The following is a 25,087-nucleotide window of genomic DNA, read 5'->3' as shown; positions in this document are numbered from 1 at the left end:
CCCCCCCCCGCAAGCTGAGCATCGGATTTGAACGAACGTGAAGCTTGAATCTGAAAAATTCAAAAAGTGGTCGAGAAATACTTTTTGTGAAGATGTCAGCAACTTGGAGATGAGAGGGTACATATTGTGTGCGAAGTTTGCCAGCGATAACAAGTTCTCGAAGGAAATGATAATCTAGTTCAACATGTTTGGCCCGCTTGTGAGAAACGGGATTAGAGCTAAAAAAAATAGCACTTTTGTTGTCACATAAGAGTACGGGCTGCTGTGAAATAGGGATCTTGAGGTCATGCAAAAGATGCGTAACCCAAAGAAGTTCAGCAGCAGTTGTGGGAAGAGCACGATGCTCAGATTCACAGCTAGAGCATGAGACAGTAGGTTGCTTTTTGGCACTCCAAAAAACGAGATTGTTACCAAAATAAATAGAATAGTTGGATGTAGAACAACGAGTATCGGGACAACCAGCCTAGTCAGCATCCGAATAAGCGACTAGCGTACTAGAAACAGTGGATGGACGAAAGGTAAGACCAAAGTGGAGTGTTCCTTTGACATAGCGAATAATACGTTTGACAGCAAGAAAGTGATCTGCAGTAGGGGCATGCAAGAATTGACTGACAGAATTGGCAGCATAGGCAATATCTGGACGCGTAATAGTCAAGTACTGAAGGGCGCCAACAAGAGATCTGTAGAGAGTAGGATCAGAGAAAGGAGAACCATCAGCAGTCAGGTGTTAAGAAATAACCATGGAAGCGTGAACTGGTTTGCAATCGAGCAACTGAGCACGAGTAAGAATATCTCGAGCATATTTTAACTGACTAATAAAAAGACCATCAGGAGTGGGTGAAGCTTCAAGACCAAGAAAGTAACTGAGAGAACCCAAATCTTTGGTAGCAAACTCAGAATGAAGCTTGCGAGAAAAGCTGTCAATAAGAGATGAGTTGTTGCCGGTAATAATAATGTCATCAACATAAAGAAGCAAATAGATAAGGTTAGATTGCTGATGAAAGACAAAAAGGGACGTGTCAGCGCTACTGCAAGAAAACCCAAGTGTGAGAAGAAATGAGCTAAAACGCTGAAACTAAGCACGAGGAGCTTGCTTTAAGCCATAGAGGGCTTTCTATAATAGACAAACATGAGTGGAAAATCGAGGATCAATATACCCAGGAGGTTGTTCCATATGAACACGTTCAATAAGAGTTCCATTGAGAAAAGCATTCTTGACATCAAGTTGTCGAAGAGGCCATTTATTTGTGACTGCAATTGAAAGCACAACACGGACAGTGGTAGCTTTGACAACCGGACTGAAAGTGTCAGTGTAGTCAAGACCAGGAACCTGAGTATAACCTTTGGCAACAAGACGAGCCTTGAAACGCTCGACGGATCCATCAGGTAAATATTTAATACGAAACACCCATTTAGAGCCCACGATGTTGGTGTTGGCAGGGCGAGGAACCAAAGTTCAAGTATCATTTTGTTATAACGCTCGAATTTCTTCATCCATGGCAGCCACCCAAGCAGGATTCTTAGCCGCAGATTTGAATCCTTTTGGCTCAGTGGATGCAAGAAGAGTAGAAAGAAGTCCATATGAGCCCAAAATACAAGATTTGCTGGATGACGAGTCTTGAATATACCAGCTTTGGCTCATGTGATCATAGGATGAGTGCCCAAAGAAGAGAAATCAACAGTAGGTTCAATAGAGGTCGAATTAGAAGTCGAGGGTGGCAAAGTGGAACCTACAAGAGAAGTATCAACCTGCACAGACTCATCTACAAGGTCAGAACAAATATCACACGGGGATGAACTGGATCGAGGAATGTGCGATGATGAAGTGGTAGGGGGGATGAATCAATATGATGAAGATGTGATTCCAAGAAATTTGAAATAGAAATAGGGGAAAGAGGTTGGGCTTGGGAGCTAGGGATAGCAGGAAAGTGAGTTTCATCAAATTGAGCATGGCGGGTGATATTATAGCTTAGTGGTGGCGGGATCAAGACAACGGAACCCTTTATGAGCAGGACTATAACCCAAAAAAATACAAGGAATGTTGCGGGGAGAAAGCTTGTTAGGCATATAATCACGCAAATAAGGATAAACACGACAACCAAATGGATGAAAATTGTCATAATGTGGAGTGTAGCCATAAAGGAGTTCAAAGGGTGACTTACCTCCAAGAAGTAGAGTAGGCAACCGATTGATAATATAAGCTGCAGTGCTAAAGGCGTCAACCCAAAAACGAGGAGAAAAATGAGAGTGAAAGAGAATGGTCAAGCCAGTCTCAGTCACATGACGATGTTTTCTCTCAGCACGACCATTTTGAGCAAGTGTAGATGGACAAGAGAGTTGATGGTGGATGCCAGAATTACGTAAATGAGTTATGAAACAAGAACTGGTATTCGGTACCACCAGCGATTTGAAATACCTTGATACGAGAATAATATTGATTTTTCACAAATTTTTTAAATTGAAGAAAAATATAAAAAAAAACCAGATTTAAATTTTAAAGGGTAAAGCCAAATGAATCGAGAATAATCATCAATAAAAATAATATAATAAAGAAAACTTGAATATGATTTGACAGGAGAAGGACCCCAAAGATCACAATGAATAAGATCTAACACACGAGACAACCTACGTTCATTGCGAGAATAAGGCAATCGATGACTTTTCGCAAGTTGACAAGTATTACATAATGATGGAGAAGGCAATAAAGACGTAAGAGAAAGATGACCTTTTCTATTTAAAAAAGAAATAACAGAATGATTCACATAACCTAGACGAGCATGCCATAAGTCATATGAAGCACGTAAAAATTTGTTTCTAAAGGCTAAAATAAAAGCAGAGTTGCCTCGCTCCAGTATATATAGCCCTCCATCTCTTTTACCGGTTGTCACCACCCTTCCTGTTTGACGATTATGGATAGTAATAAGATTATTAGTAAATGTAACGGAGAGAGAAAAATCAGACGTTAATTTACTTATGGAAAGAAGATTTTTAGTGAGGCGAGGGACAACCAAGACATCTAATAAGTGAATATTTGAAACAGGAGAAAGAGTACCGGTGTGGGTAATGGGTAGGGATGCACCGTTTCCTACGATCATAGAGTCCTTACCCATGTAATTTTTAGACTGATCCAAAGTAGATGGGTCGGCAGTCATATGGGCCGAAGCTCCAGTGTCTAGAAACCAATCAGCAGCATCGGGTCCAGCAATAGAACATGACGTGTTAAAGGCTTCAACAAGGTGAGCATGAGAAGAATCAGGTCGAACATACCGTTGGTTGCAGCGGTCAGCATAATGGCCCTCTTTGCGGCATATTTGGCAGTGAGGTGGTCGACGACCCTGACTTGAGTGGGTTCGTCCTCGATTAGAAGAGTTGTTTTTGTGAGAATAAAAATGACCTCGCTGATTGGTAAAGGAAGCAGAGTGGCTTCCATGGGTAGGACCACGATTAGTGGCTGTGAATGCCGTAGGAGTGGAGTCAGAGGACTCAAGGGAGCGCTGGAACAACTCAAAACTTTAGACTAAATCTGCAAAACAGGGGATAGGGGTGAGAGCCATCTGAGCAATAGAAAAAGCTGAAAATTCAGTGCTGAGTCCACGAAGAAACCAGTGCACTTTATCAATGTCCTCGACGAGTCTACCAATGGCATGAAGTTGGTCACAATTTTTTTTGAAGGCACGGGCATACTCAGCAACAGGTTTGGTGCCACGTTTCATCAACTGCAAGTCATCCTTGAGTCTTAGTTCACGAGCTTTCGACTGATGGCTAAACGTAGTTTCCAACGCAAGCCAAACATCACGTGCAGTAGAGAGACCAACAACAACAGCCATGACTTCCTCAGTGAGAGAGGAGAGCAGGAGACAGAGAAGTCGTTGATCGGTTGCTCTCCATGCCAAATATTTAGGGTTGAGTGTTGAGGAGGTTTCTGGTTCAAAGCGAGGTGGTGGAACCATAGTTCCATCAACATAGCCCAGTATGTCTTGACTCTCAAGGAGAGGGAGAAGTTGGCTTTTCCAAATAAGATAATCGGAGGAAGAAAGCTTGATGGTGATCATATGGATTAAAGTATTGAAAGGAAGAAGATGATAAGAAGATTCGGAAGCCATAGAGAAGAAAGAATCAGGGTTGTTAAACCGAAAGGGCTCTGATACCATGTAAATGTTTGCTGAATCCACCACACCTAAATGGTGGCGAGAGTTCTCTTATTTATAATCATTTACAGAATACAGAAATATAATAAATTACAAATAATATGGAAATATCTATAAAAGGAAAGAATAATAAATGAATACAATATATTTGTCTTTAATAAAAGGGCAAATATGGTAAGCCGTAATGTAAGGCAAATATCTACATATTTGCCTTATAATGAATGGTCAACTATCCTTAACAATCTTGAAATTCCTTCTAGATAAGAAATTAAAAATCCGGAAAGATTCTTGATAATTGAAAAAAAATTACCTTTTCGTCCTTTTCGCTTACACTCTCATTCCCAATCCTTCTCCAAAGGTTTCATGTCCTTAAAATTACATCTTAGGGTATCTCTTAATTTCTTTCCTGGGGTCCTTTGCGTCTTTACATGAATAGCTATCCTTCATTTTTGGGTGTTGGTTTACATGGCTAATCAAACAAAAATGGACCTTGATGGTTAATTATTCAAAACATTGGTTGTAATCTTCCTAAAAAATCATTTACGGTAATTACTCTTCAAAGTGACCATTAGTAGCTGGTTATCATCATCAGACATCGTGTAACCTTTATCACAGAAAAATTAGTTTCATCACCCTTAAAATGATTATCAATGATTGGTTATCGATACATATAACGTGTAACCTTCACCACAAAAATTATTTTCAACAACCACTCTTCAAAGTGACAATGAGTAACTAAAACCTTACTACACGTGATCGTAGAAATTAGAATCACAATGTTAGTTTAGGCCAACTAAAAATTGTCTCTACCTCATGGGATTTGAAAATGATACTTTCTATAGTAACTACGTGATCGAGAAACATAACTATGTCTACATAAGACTTATACTTCGAACACTTAGACAATAGACTCAGATTTCGTTCATGAAATCCATGTAAGTTATCATGCATCGATGATATTTCATATATTAATGATAGACCTAAAAGTTGAGTTAACTACATTTGTTAAGAAACTCTTAGAATTTGATGTATGAACCTTAGGGAAGAACAATACCTTTAAATCTAAACTATCAGCTCCAGAACGATGTGGAATCAATCCAAGAGAAAGTTTTGGAACAAATTATCTTGATGATCAAGATTAAGAGTAAACAAAACTCGTGATTCGAATCACTCCACAAGATACCTGATTCAAAACTACTTGAATTACTCCAGCATGTAAATCTAAACACGAGAATACAAAGAAATAATATGCAAACTTCATTTATTATCCAAAATCTTCACACTAGAGCAATAACATGAATGGGTATTTATGGTCTTAAAAATAAACGTTATACTAATGTATGTTAATTGAATGGTTGTAACTTTTATGGCCATCAATACCATAATAGCCACTAGCGATGACGTTGAATGTCGATTAGGTTCACGGTGTGGGTATGGTCATCACCACCGCAATCTTCATCCGAGACAGTTGGGGAACGGGGAGGCATGTCAAGTACCATCATTTGAAAGGTATTATTAAATTTTTCGCATATATTATTAAAGGCATGCATGTAGTGACATCTTTGATCTAGATAAGAATTTTAAGGATGTTACATAAACGCTTCACTATTAAAGCCTCGAAGTTTTATTCCGATAATTCTTTGGCCACTATCGTAATAACAACCCTCAACCAAAATGTTGCTCGAGTAAACTCCAAAGCAATCTCAAGAAAGAAGCTTATTAGAACATTGTCTCGGTTTATTCATATCTTGAAATAGAAATTTTCACGGTAAGGCTAAGTTTCATAGCAATGTCGCAATGTCGCGTATCCTTTTTTCAACAAAAAGTACTAAAGTTCAAAGTTACAATAATAATCGTGACATATCTCCCGAGATCTAAACTTTTCTAACTCGTAACTCTCGAAACCTTTTATCTTTTAGAATTCTCGGTGTTCTCACCACATGAAAAATTCACACTTCAGCTCAAGTTAAGAGACACTGTCAACCAATGACTTCTAAAATCCTTTAGTCTCTTTCGGTCTCCCCTCCTCTCTCAAGGTCGTAACTGACACCAAAATCGTACTTTAACTAAATTCAGAGTGTAATAGACATCGATCTCAAACATGTTTAGCACAAAACATACATTCACAAGTATTCAACATAGCCACAAATTTATGCCAACCGAACCATTGACTTTTTTCAAACAGTCGTTTCCAACAGTATGCAATTCTCGTGCACCTAAATGAGCCATTGGCAAAAGATTAGAGCACACGACTCTTGCAAGAACAATTTCCTCGCATTTCAAACAACATATTATAAATTTCGGACTCGAGTTCGATTTATAAAGCATACACATATTTCTTTTTAAGCTAAGTATGCATATCAAATCATTTCCTTTACCAAAGACGTATTTGGAAGTGATGAAGGTTTTGTTAATGATATTTAGTCTTAAAATTATAGTTTACCGTATATATCATATTTGATATTTTATTAAAGGCAAATATCTATCTGTCTTCTTACCATAGGTATTTTTCTATTTATTGCTCTTTCCTTTTATAACTCTTTACTGTTCAGTCATGGAAATTTTATATAACTTACAACGTAAAGAGTCTAAACAACTTCAAAACTAGACTCTGACACCAATTGCATTGACCTAACTTTCCGCACACGTACCGGTTGAAACCGTTAGTTGAAACATGGAAATCTCTATTAGGAAAGCACAATCGGTTCACAAATCAAGTTAAATCAAAAGCATTTGAGTTGTCCCATGACCAGTTTCTCCACCATGCTCGTTATTCTCGCACCACAAGCTTGCTTTACTTGAAAATCATTTTAAAAAAATGGACGAGTATTAAAAATGCTTAGATACTCGCACAACCAGTAATCTTTGGGATCTAATGTATGCACGTTGTATATTTTGGGTAACTAGCCATTAAGGTCCCTCAATTTTATCAAAATTACGATGTATATTGGTATTTTTTTAATTTCATAAAGCTACACAAACTCATATTATATATTAATGGATACACGTCTTATGTTACATAATTCAATAATTCATAACCTCACGTATGAAACGACGCAGTTTACACGTCATTCAAGTTTCTATAACGAACTTTCACACCAAATATATAGAATATTTGATACATGAATTAAAATAAATAAATAAATAAATAAAATATGCTAGTTTGAATATTTCTTTTTAACTAGAACAAATAAATTTCAACGTCATAGGCTAGTTGGCCATGGCTAGCTTGTTATTAAACCACAATATAGTCAATTATTGCAAAAAGTCAAAAATAGCCTACCATACTTGAATTTGGATGAATTTTCTTTTTTATATTTCTAGTGGATCTCTCAATAGGATTCGAGCTCATATGAAGTTATTATCATCGATTAAAAAAAAACGAATGAGTGAATCATGTAGGACTCCCGAGAAAATTTTCAATTTCTGTTAGAAGTAGATGATTATTTATCTACTTTTCACTTTTTGTGTAAAAAGTGGTATTGTAACGGCCCAGGCCCACCGCTAACAAATATTGTCCTCTTTGGGCTTTCCCGTTTGGGCTTCCCCTCATGGCTTTAAAACGCGTCTTTCAGAGTTACACAACGGAACCGGTGCTGAGCAGAAACTATTACAAATGGTATCATAGCCATATCGGGCGATGTGTCAATGAGGAGGCTATTCTCCGAAGGGGGTAGACACGAGGCAATGTGCCAGTAAAGACCTTGGAGCTTGAAGGGGGTTGGATTTGGTGGGGGTCCCACATCGATTGGAGAAAGGAACAAGTGCCCGCGAGAACACTGGGCCCTAAAGGAGGGTGGATTGTGATATCCCACATCGATTGGGGAGGAGAACGAAATACCCTTTATAAGCGTGTGGAAACCTTTATTTAGTAGACGCGTTTTAAAGCCTTGAGTAAAAGCCCAAAAAAGAAATCCCAAAGATACAATATCCGCTAGAAGTGGGTCTGAGCAGTTACAGGTCTTTAACCCTTGGGAACGTGACAATATATCTAAAAAGTTATATCATGGATCATATTCTCCCCTGAATGTAGGAATAGCAATACAAAATAAATGTCCTATCCAAGCCAAATAACGTACTATCCTGATAAACGATGATTGGAGCCTATTTTACTCCGAATGTCCTGATAAACGATGATCGGAACCTATTTTAGAAGAATGGAGAATTAATAAATGTCATATCCAAGCCAAATAACGTACTATCCTGATAACCGATGATCGGAGCCTATTTTACTCCGAATGTCCTGATAGACGATGATCAGAACCTATTTTAGAATAATGGAGAATTGATTAATTAAGTTGAAGAAATATATATATTTTTTTTAAGGAAATAAAAAAATAAAAAAAATGTACATAAAAAGATAATTCAACATTATTTTTATAAAGATGATTGTAAATTAAAAATGGGTTAATTAATTTGAACAAATCATTCTTATTGAAACATTCTTATGGAACAACTTGATCACTTTTAACTTTAATTAAAAAAATATATTTAAATAAATTACCTAAAATTTTGGTTGTTAATATTAAAAAGAATTAAAATGGTGTTATGAACACACGTGGGTCAACTATATACTAATTCAAAACTCCAACAATTTCATATATTAAATATTTATTAAGAAAATATATCTTAATATAATCTATTGATAATTTTTTACTAATTCCACGTTTGGTGATTAATAATGGGTATTTTTAATTATTTAATAATTAAAAACGACTTGGTTTGCTCTTAGGAGGTATGAAAATTGGAACTATATAAAGGGCAAAATTTGCATTTCGAAGTATATCCCAAAAAAAATATTGTTCTAAGATATGGCGTCTTCCGTGGCGTCCCTCGTTATTGCTATCTTAGTTGTTGCTCTAAGCGTGCCATCGTCAATTGCTAGAGAGTATCGTTACGCTCCTTGGCTACCACCTCCTACGTATAAGTGGCGGCCAATTTATCGCTCTCCTCCATCACCTGTGTATTACTCTCCTCCTCCACCGGTTTATCATTCTCCTCCGCCACCTGTCTATAAATCTCCTCCACCACCTGTGTATTACTCTCCTCCTCCACCGGTGTACCATTCTCCTCCACCTCCTGTCTACAACTCTCCACCACCGCCTATTTATAAATCTCCTCCTCCTCCTGTGTACTACTCTCCTCCTCCACCCGTGTATCATTCTCCTCCACCTCCTGTCTACAAATCCCCTCCCCCACCTGTGTATCCCTCTCCTCCACCTCCTGTGTACAAGTCTCCCCCACCACCAGTCTACTATTCTCCTCCGCCACCGGTCTATTCCTCTCCTCCACCTCCTGTCTACAAGTCTCCTCCGCCACCAGTCTACTATTCTCCTCCGCCACCGGTCTATCACTCTCCTCCACCTCCCGTGTACAAGTCTCCTCCACCACCAGTCTACTATTCTCCTCCGCCACCAGTCTATCACTCTCCTCCACCTCCTGTCTACAAGTCTCCTCCACCACCGGTCTATCACTCTCCTCCACCTCCCATGTACAAGTCTCCTCCACCACCAGTCTACTATTCTCCTCCACCACCGGTCTATCACTCTCCTCCACCTCCCGTATACCATTCTCCTCCGCCACCAGTCTACCATTCTCCTCCTCCACCAGTCTATTCGTCTCCTCCACCTCCGGTCTACAAATCTCCTCCACCACCTACATACTATTAGGTCAACATATGCAATCTACTACATACTAGGTAAATGTGAGCTTCATTACAGTTTACATAACTGTCTGCATGTTTTTCAATTACAATTTACCTTAACCTGATTGGTGTCTTAATTTTGCAAGGAAAAAATCAATGATATATTCAAGTTTCAATTCAATAAAGAGGACAGCCCTAATGAAGATTTGATCATTCCTCTACAGTGAAGACTCTTTAATTTGTTTGCTGATTTCCAAATAATCCCTTATGATTTGAAATGATTTTGATTTTATGTGCTTGTAACGCCATTCATATCATGGCATATTGTTTTATTGTTTAACTTTCAATTATTTCATAATATTCATGTCTAAACTCGTCACCACATGCATGCCAATATCATTTTAAGTAAGTAATTCTATCACCGGGATCGAAACATATAGACACACATAATACGTATCATATTGGCTTAACTTGGGAGATCTGAGCCTTTTTCATCACGTAATTAAACCTTCCTCGTCCTACACAACCTCTCCCAACTTCTTCGTGCATGAATGGGCTCCTCTCGGGACTTAACCCCATGTTGAGAGTAAACCTTGTAAGAAGGGTTAGAGTTACGGAAATTGTGAAGAAAATGTTGTTTAAATTATCACAGGATGTTGCAATTCATGCCACGTTAAAGAAGAATATAACTGCATTTATTCTTAGTGAAATGACCGTAGTTTTCTACTAACCTAAAGTCGCTACCATATGTATGACATAACATCTTGTACAAAAATATTAATTTAAAATGTTTTCATAAAATAATGTCATGGACTTACATGTTTAAGAAAAAGGTCTTAAAACAATACAACGGAAAAATTAAAATAGACATTAGTAGAAATCAAACAGCAATGCCCTGTACTAATCTAAAGTCTATGAAATTAAATACAACTACCCGTCATGGTCTTTAAATTTGTGATGTAACCGTCAAATGTGTAGGGGTGCCTTGCCTTTATCTAAAATGTAGAAGTAGCACATGACTTGAAGTATTTTAAGAAATACTCATTAAGTGACTATCCTAACCGGGTCATTGGATGTGTATTTGACTATTCTATACACAACCTATACGAGTGAATATGGACCCACGCACACCTCCTAGGCCTCGTTCTGGTCGGGCTAGCATTCTCTGGTGTTTTTGTCGGACACGTATGTATATATGTGTGTGTGTTATTAAGCGGGGTGGGGATAGGGCGGAGACGAGAAATATAATCCTGTCACCAACCCCATTTATCTAACGGAGTCTTCTATTTCCCGTTGGGAATCCCCTTCCCGTTCGGGACGGGTTGGATCGCTACATTTGACTATTGGAATTAAAAGAAAACTTGAAAACTAATAATAATAAATGAAAAAATTCATGTAGATGCATAAGCATATACTCATAGCATTCTCGTCTCTTGCATTTTACATTGTTAACGATATCTGAAAATTTTTACAAGAAAAGTTCGAGAATATAAATATCTAGTAAGTAATCCTGCTATTAAAATCAAAATTGGAACACGTAGAATATTGGCTTAACTTGTGAGACCTCATGGTCTCCTCTCGAGACCGTACCCATGTTGAGAGTACACCCTGCAAGAAGGGTTAGTTAGGTATAAGTACACATTGCCCTCGAGAAGTAAAAAAGTTTCGAAAGTCGAACCAAGAATTTTGAGAAATTTCGATGGCTAATTTATACATTTGAAATAGGAGTGTTGAGGTTCAACAAATGTATAAACTTGATAGGACTAAACGGCTAAGCCATAGAATTGACCAACACTAGGGCCTAGGTAAAACACGTAGCCTCGAGAACATTGAATATGAGTGATATTCAACGAGAGTCTACAAGTAAGTTGCTTGCTGAGTATTTTTATACTCATTTTTATTATTCTTTATTTTTTGAATGGATTGTACTTGTAGATGAACGGTCGATGGCGAGAGCATATAGGGAGCTGTTAGATCCGATTCATTATCCCTATTTTATATTCGATTGTCATCTTTAAGCTTATATTATCATAAGTTATAAATTTTTGTTCTTAATTTTTTTTTTAACTACTTCTTTGAATTACTCGAGTTAAAATTAAAAAAAATTTATCACCTCTTTTTACCCTCGAGTCTACGTAGTAGTTTGTGATTTCAAGAATCGAAAAGCGATCTCGACTAAAAATCAAGACATTATTTACTTAAAAGTTGAATGTTTAAATCTTTCGCTTCGACAAAGTTTCGTACTCATAGGCTAAATTCATAAATAAAAATATTGACATTTTTAACAACTAAATTGTCCATTGGGCACTCAAAAGACACATTTTGCTGTCAGCCTGACCCTTCTCTTTGCAATTTTGGCGCTCTTCTCAATCAAATTCCCGAGCATGAATATACACGAGAAAGTTGAGTTGAAAAAATCTTTTAAACTAACTTAAATTTTGGATTGGTTGAGTTGATGACCTGAACAACTTGACTAGAGTTTGTAAATCAACTCAACCCTTATTTTCGAGTTGCGTTGTTCGGTTATTTTTTTTGTAGTATTATTATTTTTAAAAAAATCATACCTATCCACAATATAAAGTATATTAATAATTAAAATCCTGTAAAATTCAAATATCAAAAACATCACATCACTAACATCAGTTACAAATGTAATATTCTTAATATTATTAAAAGTAGAGTCACGATGAGTTGATTGTAACCTATTTTCAGGTTGGTCAAATTGACCCGACCAAAATAATTTTCACCCACGAACCAATCTATATTTTCGGTTTTTAAAAATTTCAACCCAACCCAAACTGAAAAAAACTCTAACCCAACCTAACCCCTATGCTTTTAATTGAACAATTTAGATTGATCAGATTGTCGAGTCGTATAAGCTTACGTTTATTCGTTGGTTAAATATTTGGGAGTATGCATCGAAGCTACGATCTTTTCACTTTAATTCCTTATTCTACACATTAACCTTATATTTTATTAAACTCAAAATTACCAAATCCACTCTTTATACTATACTCTTTAATGGCTAAGTCAATATGAACAAATTTATAAAAACCATGCTAGTTTGAATATTTGTTTTTAACATTCATAAATTAATGAGTCTCAACATCATAGACTTGGTGTATTATGGCTACCATTGCACAAAGTCATAAATCCTACAATATTTTATAGAATAATATCCGAAATAACTAAATAAACAACTTAGAAACATGGAAAAATAAGCCGTTTTCGTGGGTTTAGATGATAAAAGAGATGGTTATAGATGAATTACTGATCTCCACAATGGTATGATATTGTCCACTTTGAGTATAAGTTCTCCTGGCTTTGCTTTCGGCTTCCCCAACAGGGCTAAATTAGCGAATATGGGACTCACTCCCAACAATCCTCCTCCGACTACACCTTCGAGTCTCACAATTCATTGTTTGATATTTGAGGATTCTATTGTCATGACTAAGTTTAGGGCATGACTCTGATATCATGTTATGAATCACGACCCTCCACAATAATATTATATAAGCTCTCGTGACTTTGTTTTGAGCTTCTCCAAAAAAGACGTATTCCTCACTTATAAACTCTTGATTATTCTCGGATTCACTCCCAATCGTCCTGAACAACTTGGTCAATTTCAACTCTTTTTTTAATAATTCCATAAATACACATTTGTTTTTGTTTATTGTCGTGTTGATAATATTTTATTGATTACGCGTTTCGTTATGTAATAATGATATGTATGTTTTTAATTATTTACAATTTACTATGACTTGGTTTTGGTTGAAGGGGTAAGAAAATGGTGGCTATATAAAGGAGGAGGAGTAGTGCTAAAAGTATAGCCCAAACCCTAATTACAAGATATGGGTTCTTCAATGGCTTCCCTTCTTGTTGCATTCTTAATTGTTGCTCTAAGCTTTTCGCCGTCGATTGCGGTAGACTACCGCTACTATTACTCTCCGCCGCCACCTTTTATGTATAAGTCGCCGCTGCCGCCGGTTTACTATGCACCTCAACCACCATATTATAAATTACCTCCACCTTTTTACTATTACTCTTCTCCTCCGCCTCCAGTCTATAAATCTCCTCCTCCGCCCGTCTATTCGTCTCCACCGCCTCCCGTGTACTACTCTCCTCCTCCAGTAGTCTACCCATCTCCTCCACCGCCTGTCTACAAATCTCCACCTCCCCCAGTCTACCCGTCTCCTCCACCTCCTGTGTACTACTCTCCTCCTCCACCTGTCTATAAATCTCCTCCTCCACCGGTTTATTCGTCTCCTCCACCTCCTGTGTACTACTCTCCTCCTCCGCCGGTCTACTCGTCTCCTCCACCTCCTGTGTACTACTCTCCGCCTCCACCTGTCTATAAATCTCCTCCTCCTCCTGTCTACTCGTCTCCCCCGCCACCTGTGTACTACTCTCCTCCTCCACCTGTCTATAAATCACCTCCTCCGCCTGTCTACTCGTCTCCCCCGCCGCCTGTGTACTACTCTCCTCCTCCACCTGTCTATAAATCACCCCCTCCACCAGTCTACTTGTCTCCTCCACCGCCTGTGTACTACTCTACTCCACCGCCTGTCTATAAATCTCCTCCTCCGCCAGTCTATTCGTCTCCTCCACCTCCTGTGTACTACTCTCCTCCACCTCCCGTGTACTACTCTCCTCCACCACCTGTCTATAAATCTCCTCCTCCGCCAGTCTACTCGTCTCCTCCACCTCCTGTGTACTACTCTCCTCCACCTGTCTACCCATCTCCTCCACCTCCCGTGTATTACTCTCCTCCACCACCTGTCTATAAATCTCCACCACCGCCAGTCTACCCATCTCCTCCACCTCCTGTGTATTACTTTCCTCCACCACCTGTCTATAAATCTCCCCCTCCACCAGTCTACTCGTCTCCACCTCCTGTATACTATTCTCCTCCTCCACCTCCTCCAGTGTACTCGTCTCCTCCTCCACCTGTCTATAAATCTCCTCCTCCTCCAGTCTACTCGTCTCCTCCACCCCCTGTGTACTACTCTCCTCCTCCACCTGTCTATAAATCTCCCCCTCCCCCAGTCTACTCGTCTCCTCCACCTCCTGTGTACTACTCTCCTCCACCACCCGTCTACAAATATCTTCCACCACCCGTCTACTCGTCTCCTCCACCTCCCGTCTATAAGTATCTTCCACCACCCGTCTACAAATATCTTCCACCACCCGTTTACTCGTCTCCTCCCGTCTATAAATATCTTCCACCACCCGTCTACTACTCTTCACCACCAACAAAGTACATTTACAATTCACCTCCGCCACCTTTGTACTTTTAGGTTAACATACGTACTCTAATCCTAAGTAAGGGGATAGCCAAATGAAGATCATGATCGATGTTATACAAAGAAGAAGGCCTTTTAATTTGTTTGTTGATTGCATCTATGATACTTTTAATTGTTTCTACACATCTTGTTTTTCGAATACTATTGATCAATAAAATTAAAGCTTTTATGTTCCTTCATTTAAAAAGTTCGACTCAAATCTATATTATTGTAATTACGTGGATAATATATTAAAAAGATTAAATATAACCTACTTGCATGAGTTAATTTACAATAACTAATGTCTCGTACTCATTTCTAATGCGGAAATATAGTTCTTAAAATGAACATCATTTATAACATAAATTCCGAAAACGCTTAAAATAACTTCTTCTCACGAAAAAACAGTCATGTTCTTGTGTTTAAATACTATATTGAAATTGAGAAAAAATAAAAAGAAATACAAAATAATTTGAAACCATGAAATGCAAAAGAACATATTCTAACCTAAGACTAAGAATTTAAATATGAGTCTACCCTATGCACGTGTCATAGTCTCTGCTCGCGATGTCGTCATCCTTAGTACAAATGTGCCTTGATTTTACCTGAAAAATGATGTGGCACACAACATGAGTATTTTGAAGAATACTCAATAAGCTGCCTCACTACAGGGTAATGCAAATGCAAACATATGTCATCATGATTTAGGGACCTATCTCTAGCTTATCTAGGGATGACATCAAGTCTCGGACAAATTGGATGTGTACTTCCCTACACACGATCCACACGTGCGAGTGTGAATCTCTAGGGCGCTCGCACACCCCCTAGACCTTCTGGTCAAGCTAATCTGTAGCGACGTTCGGAGGTTAGCGGAACTCCATAGTGTCGTCATGCACCTCATGAACACCCTGCTCGTCATATTGTGCAGATTCGCACTCATCATCATACTATGTGCGTCCGCACTCATCATCTCTAGGGGAAGTATCCCTATGCTTATGAACCAATATGCATGAGGTCCCTCTAACGTTCATCTTATCATCTCTTCTGACACAACCCTTAGTCTCATCTCTGTGTTACATTAAGTAACACATACTCGAGGATATTTATATTGACATCATTTTCATACTCTTAGGGTTGTGTCCTATGTTGATCTAACGACATAATGCAGTATGACACTCATCATCATATAACATGCTCAATATGGAAAACATCATTATATTAAGGTAAACATCATGCAATCATCATACTCATCATATTATCGTAAAGTGCATCAAGCATATCAAGTACGTTATTCATCGAAATATATATACTAAGCACATCATCAACCATCATAACTCATACATCATCATAACTCGCACATCATCATATACTATTATACGACACCATACGATATAGCTCATATATCATCATAACTCATAAAATATTTTAGCCTATCCTATAGTAAAGTCATTACTTGGTTGGCCTTAGCCGAAATACTCCCTAATTTAATTAACATAAGCTCCCGTTCCTCGAGAGCTGCTCCAAAGGTTGCCGGGGTTCGCTTCCCATCACACCGTTCATCACCTTTTGTTGGTATTTCACATTTTAATTAACAATCCAACTAACAATGTGAAATACGACTCTAAAACGGTCTCAATTACCTTAACTGGGATCGAAAACAGGTCCAGAACGATGGAAATCGGGCTAAAAATGGCAAGCTGAGCCAAAAACAGCCGAGGAGCCGCCAGAGTCGCCGCTATACCGCCAAGCCTAGGTTGCTCGTGCCGCTGGTTGCCATGTGGCGGCATTAGGGTGAGCCACGCCGCGCGGTGCTTCAGGTCGAAGACCGATTCGAGTTGGCTCATGGGTCGTCGGCTGTAGGTAAGTTTGGGCCTTGGGCTACTGGGCTAGATTGGGTTTGGGCCGAGAGAACTTGGGTTGCAAGACGGGCGCAGGTCATGGTTCTGGTTTGCGACGAGGGCCGCTGCAGCTGGATTGGGTTGATGTTGGGCTGACGATGGGTATTGGGCCACTGGACATGGGTCGAGTATTCGGTTCGGGTCGACCCGGATCCGATGGATCCTTTTTTCTTCGCCTGATTCCCTCCACGATTTCTCGATGATGTTTCTATCTCCTCCGTTCGTCGTTTTCGGGCGAAAAATCAGTTCGGGTATTTGGTTTGGGTCGACCTAGACCCGGATCCGACGCCGATTTCCATACTATCTATGTGGTATTTGAAAGACAATTTTTCATATATATATATATATATATTTATATGGTAAAATTTTATGTCGTTTAATACAAATAACACCGTAAATAAAAACAAATCGAAATCTAATACACATCAAAGTTGTTTAAGTTTATTTATAAACGGAGGAATAGAGTTTGACTTTTGAGAATGTTTCATTTCATTTGATGACTTTTTAATAATAGGTAAAATAATATACGAGTCAGTTGACCTCGCTGGCACACTGCACCGCCTCGTCTATAGAATCTAAAAACCTAGGGTTTTGATACTATTAGCAGATCTTATCTACTTTGACCTGTTACGTATCGCTGTTAAACTCACGACAAAATCAACGAAATCAATTTCTTCGAGCAAACTTGAGTAATATAATAAAAGGAAAGATAATGATTTTATTAACAAATGTTAATTTTGTAGGGCTCAGTAAATTTTTTATTACATCAAGATTATTTTTTTTTAGGAAATTAAATTAGGAGTGAAATTGAAAATATTAACGAAAATAAATAAATAAATTTGTTATATTAATTATTTGAGCTAAAAATAATTTTACTTAATTTTCAATGTTGCAATTTTTAAATTGGTATTTTTTATTTTATTTTATTTTTATTTTTTGGTAAAGTTGCCCTAATTGGTGACGTGTGTATAAAACGCTTCCCTTCATCACATCAAAATTCATTCGCTCTTCGTCACCGTGAGAACAAGAGGGATCAGTTTTCCGACAACCCATTCCTGTAAGCCAACAATTTGCTCTGTTTTTTTGTTCATCTGATTTCATGATTGTTTCTCGTTTCTTGATCGGACTTTGATTTTTAACTTATGCTTTGTTTTTTCCCCTTTCGTTCTCATTTTTTGCAATTGTCGTGATCGATTTCATATTGAAGGGAAACTAATCTTTAGGATCTGTTTCGGATGGAATTTTGTTGTTTCCTTTCCTGTCGTTCAGATCTGTGGATTTTCTTCTGGATTTTGTGGATGTTTTGTTAATTGCATCTTTTAATGATCTGAAATGAAGAATGTGATAGTTGCTTTATAGTTTGATGTATTTATACGAAGCAGATGACAAGGATGAAGATTTTTATGATTTCCTTTTTGTTATACATCCCATCTAGTGTTATTCGAAGAGGTCTGGGATTTGTATCCGTTTGTATTTAATTGTTTGTTTTCATTTTTCTAATTTGCTTATGGCTCTTTAGAGCTTCCGATTATTCATTAGCCTTTTATAGGTTTGGCTGAGTATCATATGTCATAATCCTTCAAAAACAGTGGTGCTTCAGCACACATCCCAAATTAACTATTTACAATTCATGTTTTTTTTTTTTGGGTCAAACTTGTTTTTAATCATGAATAGTGTTTCAGATCAATTCGTTTTTTGGTTTCCCTGTGGCAATGAGCTCCTTCACTCCCGGCACACACGAGTAGCCTTTAGTAATCATTTGTATACTGTGAATTTATTAAAATTATCTTCCTTGTAAAGGAACTATTGGTTGAGCAAATCAGCAAAAGGGAGAACTAACTGCTAGCAGAGAAAATGGCCATGGTCAATGGAGTGAAATCATGCGCAAAGCTGCTGAAGTCATCAGAATCATTGTTGGTGAAATCAGGTTTTGTTACTTGCTAGCTAGCAATTTAGATTTACTAAACCTTACGTTTTACAATTTTTGCACATGATTTTAACTTGCTACAATTTTTTACAAATTCATAGCAGTGTAGTACTAGGTTTTTCTAAGACAGCTTTAAATAATGGGACAATCAAATCATGAATCAAAATGCAAGTAAACTTAAGGAGTTGTAAAAGAACGACAGTAACAAAAAAGAATCAGCTGAAAAAGACAACCAAGGATTATCAGAAAGTAAAATTTATGCGTAGGACACAATCTTAGAACTTTGTTGTTTTGGAAACGATGTAAATGTGTCTCTTCTAATGGAACATGAGTTTTTCTTCTATAGGAGGCAGTCTAACTTTTGTCTAGTTTTGAGTGGATCTCGCCTTACTTCCTCTCTTTGTTTAGGGCCCTTGTCTCAATCAACAAAAGATTAGAGAAGTTTATGAGTCATTTTGTATAGGAAGAATGACCGATGAGGGTAAAGGTGTAAATTTAGTCCAGTAGAAGGTGGTGTCCAAGTTGGTTGATTTTAAGGGGCTTAGGCATTGATAACTAGAGGGCTTGAGATGAAGTCTTGTTGGCTACATAGCATTTCCTCGGGAGATTGACATCTTGTGGTATAAGGTTATTGTTAGTAAGCATGGTCCACCTTCCAATGGTCCTCTAGCTAGGGTTTGAAAGGGTCCTCTAGAAATCTATGGAAAGCTACATTTGAGGGTTTTTCTGTTTTCAACGATGGGTCTGATACTTAAGTATACATGGAGGATAAGTCGTTGAGGTATAGACCCCCCTTTGCTCCAACTATACTCAATGAGGACTCATTTGATGATTTCAGTCTTACCTTCTTTTGGAAACTTCTCCACTCTTGCTCTTGGTTTTATTGTCCTTTGTTTGATAGTGGAACATAAGATATGTGGCTGTTGTGTCTTTGGTATGGTTTTTTTGTTAGTATGGGGAGAAATGATTCTGTCTTTGGTTCTGCAATTCTTTGGAAGGGCTTGCTTGTGTTTCATTTTCCGTAGTTGGGTGGATCTCTCTCTTTATAGGTTTCTTTCTTTTTCTGGCTGTTGAAGGACTAAATTTCTATGAATATCAATTTTTTTGCACCATAGCAATAGAGTCATTACTTTGGATTGCATCGTAGGTCCTTGGAGGGTATTGTAGAGTAGAATCCTTTTTCTCTCTTTATTTTTGTAACTCAGATGGGGATAAGGAGGGCCCTTTTTTTTGGGAGGATAAGTGATGGGGGATAAATCCCTTCGCTTTGTAGTCTGTAACTTATACTAGTTATATCGATGAGGGATCGTTTTGGTGTGGTAGTGTTGTCTTAGCCTTTGTCTCCTCTGTTGCTGGGTTTTGGTCGTCCTTTATCTGACAGGGAAATGCTAGATGTCATCAATCTCCTATCGATGACTGGGGACTTCCGTTGTAACTTTGTGGGAAGCTATGTTTGTATTTTGGAGTCCTTGTTCTTTTGAAGAGTTCTTGTGTAAATCCTTTTTTCTTTGTCATGTGAACCATTCTCCTTTGAGTGTTTGACTGGTTGTGGAAGGTGAAAATTTTGAAGATGGTTAAGTTCTTTTTTTTTTTATCTAGAAGGTTCTCCATGGTAGAATCAATACCTTAGGTAGTGTTTTGAGGAGGGAACCCAACTTGGTGGGGCTTTGGTGTTGCTTCATTTGCAAGAGGGTGGCGGAGGAGGATCTGAGTCATATTCTTCGGTTGTGTAATGATGTGCTTACAGTTTAGAGCCGGTTGTTAGATGGGTTTGGTTTGAGTTTAACTAGATACAAAGGTTGCAGAGATATGACCGAGGAGTTTCTTCTTCACTCTCCTTCTTGCGAATAAGAAAGCTTTTTGTGGCATGCTGGGTGTGCACTATTATTTATGGGCTTTAGGGAGAAACGAACTAAAGAATTTTTAGAGGGTTTGAGAGGCTTTTGAGTGAGGTATGGTCCTGCATTAGGTTCAATGTTTTTCCGTGAGTGTATGTGACCAAGTTTTTCTTGAATTATCCATTGTGTTCTATTTATTTAGATTGTCTGTGAGTGTATGTGACTAAATTTTTCTTGATTTATCCATTAAGTTCTATATACTTAGGTCGGATACGGTTTTTATAGGTGTTGTGGGTTCTTTCTTTAGACCTATCTTTCATATTTTCTCTCAATGAAAGTTCGGTTTTTCATTAGAAACATTTAAATATTTTTATTTACTTACAATTCTGGTTTTAGCGATGGATGCTGGATTGCCTATTGCACACTAATGTTTCATCCAAAAAGTTAGATCACGTGTAGTAATGTCTATTGCGAAGCTTACTTCCATGGAAAATCATGCTGTCACATATTTCAAAATTCCTTGTCATAAATAAATACTGCAAATTTGTTGGAGATTTTAGTTCTGGGTTCTGTCCCAACAAAATTTTGCCTCTTCGAAATTCTTGATTATTACAGAGCGGCCTCGTGCTAATACTCTTAGAAGCATTGTTGCTTTGGATAAGGTAAAGTGTCCTTGACATTCGTCACCATCATAGATTTGTATCATATACTAGTGGTATAAAGTTGATGTGATTTCAACCCTTGTTAGGCACGTATGGAACAATTATGATGGATATAAATAGTAACAAAGGCCACAATTAACAAATCTTAGCATCATAAAACATCGCTCATGTACTTTTTAGAATATAAACGGTATAAGTTTCTTCTTGTCTTTTAAGTTTTCTGCTATGAAAATTATGCATTTGAAAAAAAAATGCGTATTTTTTAGTAAACGATATTTTTGTGTTTCATAGATAATAATCTGTCCATTTCTCTGAATTGATAATGGTCATGTATGAATTGAGGTTTCGAAATCCAAAAAATAATGGTTAAATGTGATCTCGTGCTGCAGCTAATAGAGGGTTTCACTCAACTGGTGTGAAGAGAATGGGAGGACATGCTCATGGACATGATGAACCATACTATTTGCACGCCAAGCATATGTACAACTTGGACAGGATGAAACATCAGAAGCTGACCATGACGCTTGCAGTACTCACTGCATTCAGCATTGGTGTGGGCGTTCCAATCTTTGCAGTCGTCTTTCAGCAAAAGAAGACGGCCTCTGGATGATGATTGAAAGAACGTGCGTCAATTCGTCTTGCAGCCCGCATCCTCTCGTTCGTTTTCTTAATTCTGTATAAACCCTCCTTTCAAATGCACAGAAACTCAGAACCTGGATTCTGTTTTTGCCAATAAGTCTTTTCATCAACATCCCATTATTGGATATTTTTGTTAAATTATGTTTGTTCCAAAGATCTCTTTGATCATTTAGATTTCTCTCCCTGCATTTGTTCTTAGTTTGTTCGCAACTAATTTCTACATTCCAATGAATTTGATAATAAATGGCCTTGCCGTGTAAGTTTAGCCTTTTCTAACGCTTTGTGTTGTAAGATCATGAGAGATGATAATGCATCATATGGCATGGCTGTTATATTTGTGATTTCAGGCTGGCAAAGTAGTCGATGGAGCAAGTGAAAATATATAGAAGGGGGAGAGAATTCAAGGTAATCATATATATATATAGATATATATAGATATATATATATATATAGATATATATATATATATTTGGTACTTGGATGGTTGAGCCCTAACACATTCATGGCGAAGACTTGGAATGGATATCTTCCTTTCTTTAACGGAGTGACGGTTAGTTGTTCTTATGTTCATGTTTCATGTGTCAATGGCAAAAGCAAGACAAAAGGGTGAAAATTTCTTCTTAATAGATGTGTTTTAAAATATTTGAGAGAAGTTTGAAAGGAAAAGTTCAGAAGGACAATATCGGTTACCGGTGGATTTGGGCTCTTACAAATGATATCAGAGTCATCGCATTGGATAGTGTGTCAGTAAAGATGTTGAGACTCGAAGGGGGTGGACATCGGGTGGTGTGCTAGCGAGAATGTTGGGCCCCGAAAGAGGAAAAATCTAAAGAGGACAATATCTGTTAGCAGTAGACTTTGACTCTTACAAATGATATTAGAGCCAGACTTAGGCTCTTACAAATAATATCAGAGCCAGACATTGAACGGTGTGCCAGTGAGGATGTTGAGCCTCGAAGGGGGTGGACATCGGCTGGGGTACTAGTGAGAATGTTGGGCCTTGAAAGGGGGTGAATTGTGAGATCCCACATCGATTAGAGAGAGGAACGATTGTCGAATGAGTGCTAGCGAGGATGGATTGTAAGCAAGAATGGAAATTAATATCTACTGACCAAGGTATATTACAAGAGTAGAATTAGTTGGCTCGTTCCTCATGATATTCAATAGAAACAGAGTCTTATTGATGAAGGTAAAATTGAATACTAATGAAAGACCATCAACCCATCTAATGGCATTAAAGGTAAGGAAGGGAAGAAGAAATTAGTAGGTCGAGAGAAGAACGAATCAAATAATAGAGCTAAGAAGAAATCAGAGGCTACATCGGTCAGCAAAGAGCAACCTACAAATTGGTGTGGTTTGTCAGACTTATCATCTCGACCAAGGAGACCTAGAAGAATGCCACCAAGGTGTAAGAAAAATAGGTCATCGAACTTACCATCATAACCAAAGAGGCTCAGAGGCGGACCTCAAAAGAAACAAAAATCTAGTGATAATTATGGTGACAATTACCAACTTATTCAGATTCTACCGTTCAAAGAAACTGTCCTTCCAACTTGTTCTTTTTGTTTCCGTTATTTGTTTTATTGTATTTAAAAACACAACAATCTCTCCGTTTGAGTACTACATGATTCTTTTTATGAATGTTCGTTGAATTATCAATAAACTAAATATTTAATTCTATTAATATATGAATTGACAAGAAAATAAAAGGGAGAATAGAAGCAAAGAAATATATTTGAAAGTAAATATTATATTATTATTGCGATGTGTGGGTACAATAGGAAGGATTGGAAGGCTTTTATTTAATGAAAGCCATAGATGATAGAAGCAAATAGATGAGATTATATGATATGGTCGTCTCCTTTATTGAACTTAATTCAAATGCCTTTGTTTATTTATTCTTTTTCCTGCAAAACAAACATGAAGCTTAGCCTCAAATATATGCATATGTTCGAGTAATTATATGTATATCGTAATATACTCACCTTATAATGAGTCCTTATTGGCCTAGTAGTAGTAAGGCGATGGTGGGGGAGGAGGCGACTTGTACACGGGCGACGGTGGTGGAGGAGACTTCTTTGGTTCTGGTTGGGGTGGCGACTTCTTTGGCGGTGGTGGAGGAGACTTCTTTGGCGGTGGCGGTGGAGGAGACTTCTTTGGCGATGGCGGTGGAGGGGACTTCTTTCGTGGTGGCGGTGGAGGAGGCGATTTCTTCGGTGCTGGTGGAGGGGGTGGCTTCTTTCGTGGAGGTGGTGGCGGAGGAGACTTCTTTACCTCTGGTGGAGGGGGTGTCTTTTTTGGTGGAGGAGACTTCTTTGGCGACGGTGGTGGAGGAGATTTGTATTCGTCGTCTTTCTTAGGAGGTGGAGGCGAGTATTTGACAGGTGGTGGAGAAGAGTATTTGACGGGTGGACAAGGAGAGTAGTAAACAGGTGGTGGAGGAGAATAGTACTCGTCGTAGCCTTCAGCAGATGTGGATGATAAGCTTAAAGCTACCACGAAAACTGCGATAACAAGATGAACAATGATAGACGGAGGACTCATTTTTGCTTCTACTTTGAGTTTTCTTAATTCTGATTTTGAATTGAACCTTTCTCGACCTTTATATAGATTTAAGGTTCTTGATTACTCCTCCAATACTAACTAATTCGTTATAAATTGTAATTTAATTCAAAACATTAATATTACTCAATCGAGGAGTAGAATTTGAAAGATTAATATTTAATTAATCATTTATGTTGTAACATTATTGTTAATTTAGTTCGGTTGCAATTTGTGAATGTTAAACCCGTCTAATAAAGAACATACACAGCATAATACTTAATAAATTGAATTAAAAAATATTGAAAACAACTTATCTAAAAAAAAACTTTGTAATTTTTTAAATATCTTTAAAATAAAATAAAAAATTACAAAAACACGTTTACCATTAACTCTCCAAAAAATTTCAAAAATACCCTTTTAACTTCAATATATATATATATATATATATATATATATATATATATATATATATATATATATATATATATATATATATATATATATA

The 25,087-nt window shown here is 37.7% G+C and overlaps 3 protein-coding genes across 6 annotated transcripts; 2 read left to right on the top strand and 1 right to left on the bottom strand.

The window, feature by feature from the left end:
• The first annotated feature begins 8,951 nt into the window (after positions 1 to 8,951).
• On the top strand, positions 8,952 to 15,267 carry LOC111443012 (extensin-1-like). Its single transcript, XM_023080608.1, has 2 exons — positions 8,952 to 9,780; positions 13,829 to 15,267. The coding sequence occupies exons 1-2, from the start codon at positions 8,960 to 8,962 to the stop codon at positions 15,087 to 15,089; spliced, it is 2,082 nt and encodes a 693-aa protein (XP_022936376.1). The 5' UTR covers positions 8,952 to 8,959; the 3' UTR covers positions 15,090 to 15,267.
• Positions 15,268 to 17,934: 2,667 nt separating this feature from the next.
• On the top strand, positions 17,935 to 22,223 carry LOC111443011. Of its 2 annotated transcripts, none has more exons than XM_023080606.1 (3): positions 17,935 to 18,029; positions 18,773 to 18,899; positions 21,789 to 22,223. In XM_023080606.1, the coding sequence occupies exons 2-3, from the start codon at positions 18,827 to 18,829 to the stop codon at positions 22,007 to 22,009; spliced, it is 294 nt and encodes a 97-aa protein (XP_022936374.1). In that variant the 5' UTR covers positions 17,935 to 18,029; positions 18,773 to 18,826; the 3' UTR covers positions 22,010 to 22,223. The 2 variants fall into 2 exon arrangements, with proteins under 2 accessions (XP_022936374.1, XP_022936375.1); XM_023080607.1 differs by having other exon boundaries at positions 17,939 to 18,029; positions 18,796 to 18,899.
• A 1,574-nt stretch (positions 22,224 to 23,797) lies between these two features.
• On the bottom strand, positions 23,798 to 24,608 carry LOC111443009 (extensin-like). Of its 3 annotated transcripts, none has more exons than XM_023080604.1 (3): positions 24,164 to 24,608; positions 24,024 to 24,112; positions 23,798 to 23,945 (listed from the first exon to the last, which is right to left on the bottom strand). In XM_023080604.1, exons 1-2 carry the CDS (start codon positions 24,580 to 24,582, stop codon positions 24,046 to 24,048), a joined length of 486 nt encoding a protein of 161 aa, XP_022936372.1. In that variant the 5' UTR covers positions 24,583 to 24,608; the 3' UTR covers positions 23,798 to 23,945; positions 24,024 to 24,045. The 3 variants fall into 3 exon arrangements, with proteins under 3 accessions (XP_022936372.1, XP_022936373.1, XP_022936371.1); XM_023080605.1 differs by having other exon boundaries at positions 24,191 to 24,608; XM_023080603.1 differs by having other exon boundaries at positions 24,024 to 24,608.
• Between the last annotated feature and the right edge of the window lie 479 nt (positions 24,609 to 25,087).

The sequence above is a fragment of the Cucurbita moschata genome, unplaced genomic scaffold (genome assembly GCF_002738365.1).
Source record: "Cucurbita moschata cultivar Rifu unplaced genomic scaffold, Cmos_1.0 Cmo_Scf00005, whole genome shotgun sequence".
NCBI lineage: Eukaryota > Viridiplantae > Streptophyta > Magnoliopsida > Cucurbitales > Cucurbitaceae > Cucurbita > Cucurbita moschata.
This window is presented reverse-complemented; position numbering and strand designations above follow the sequence as displayed.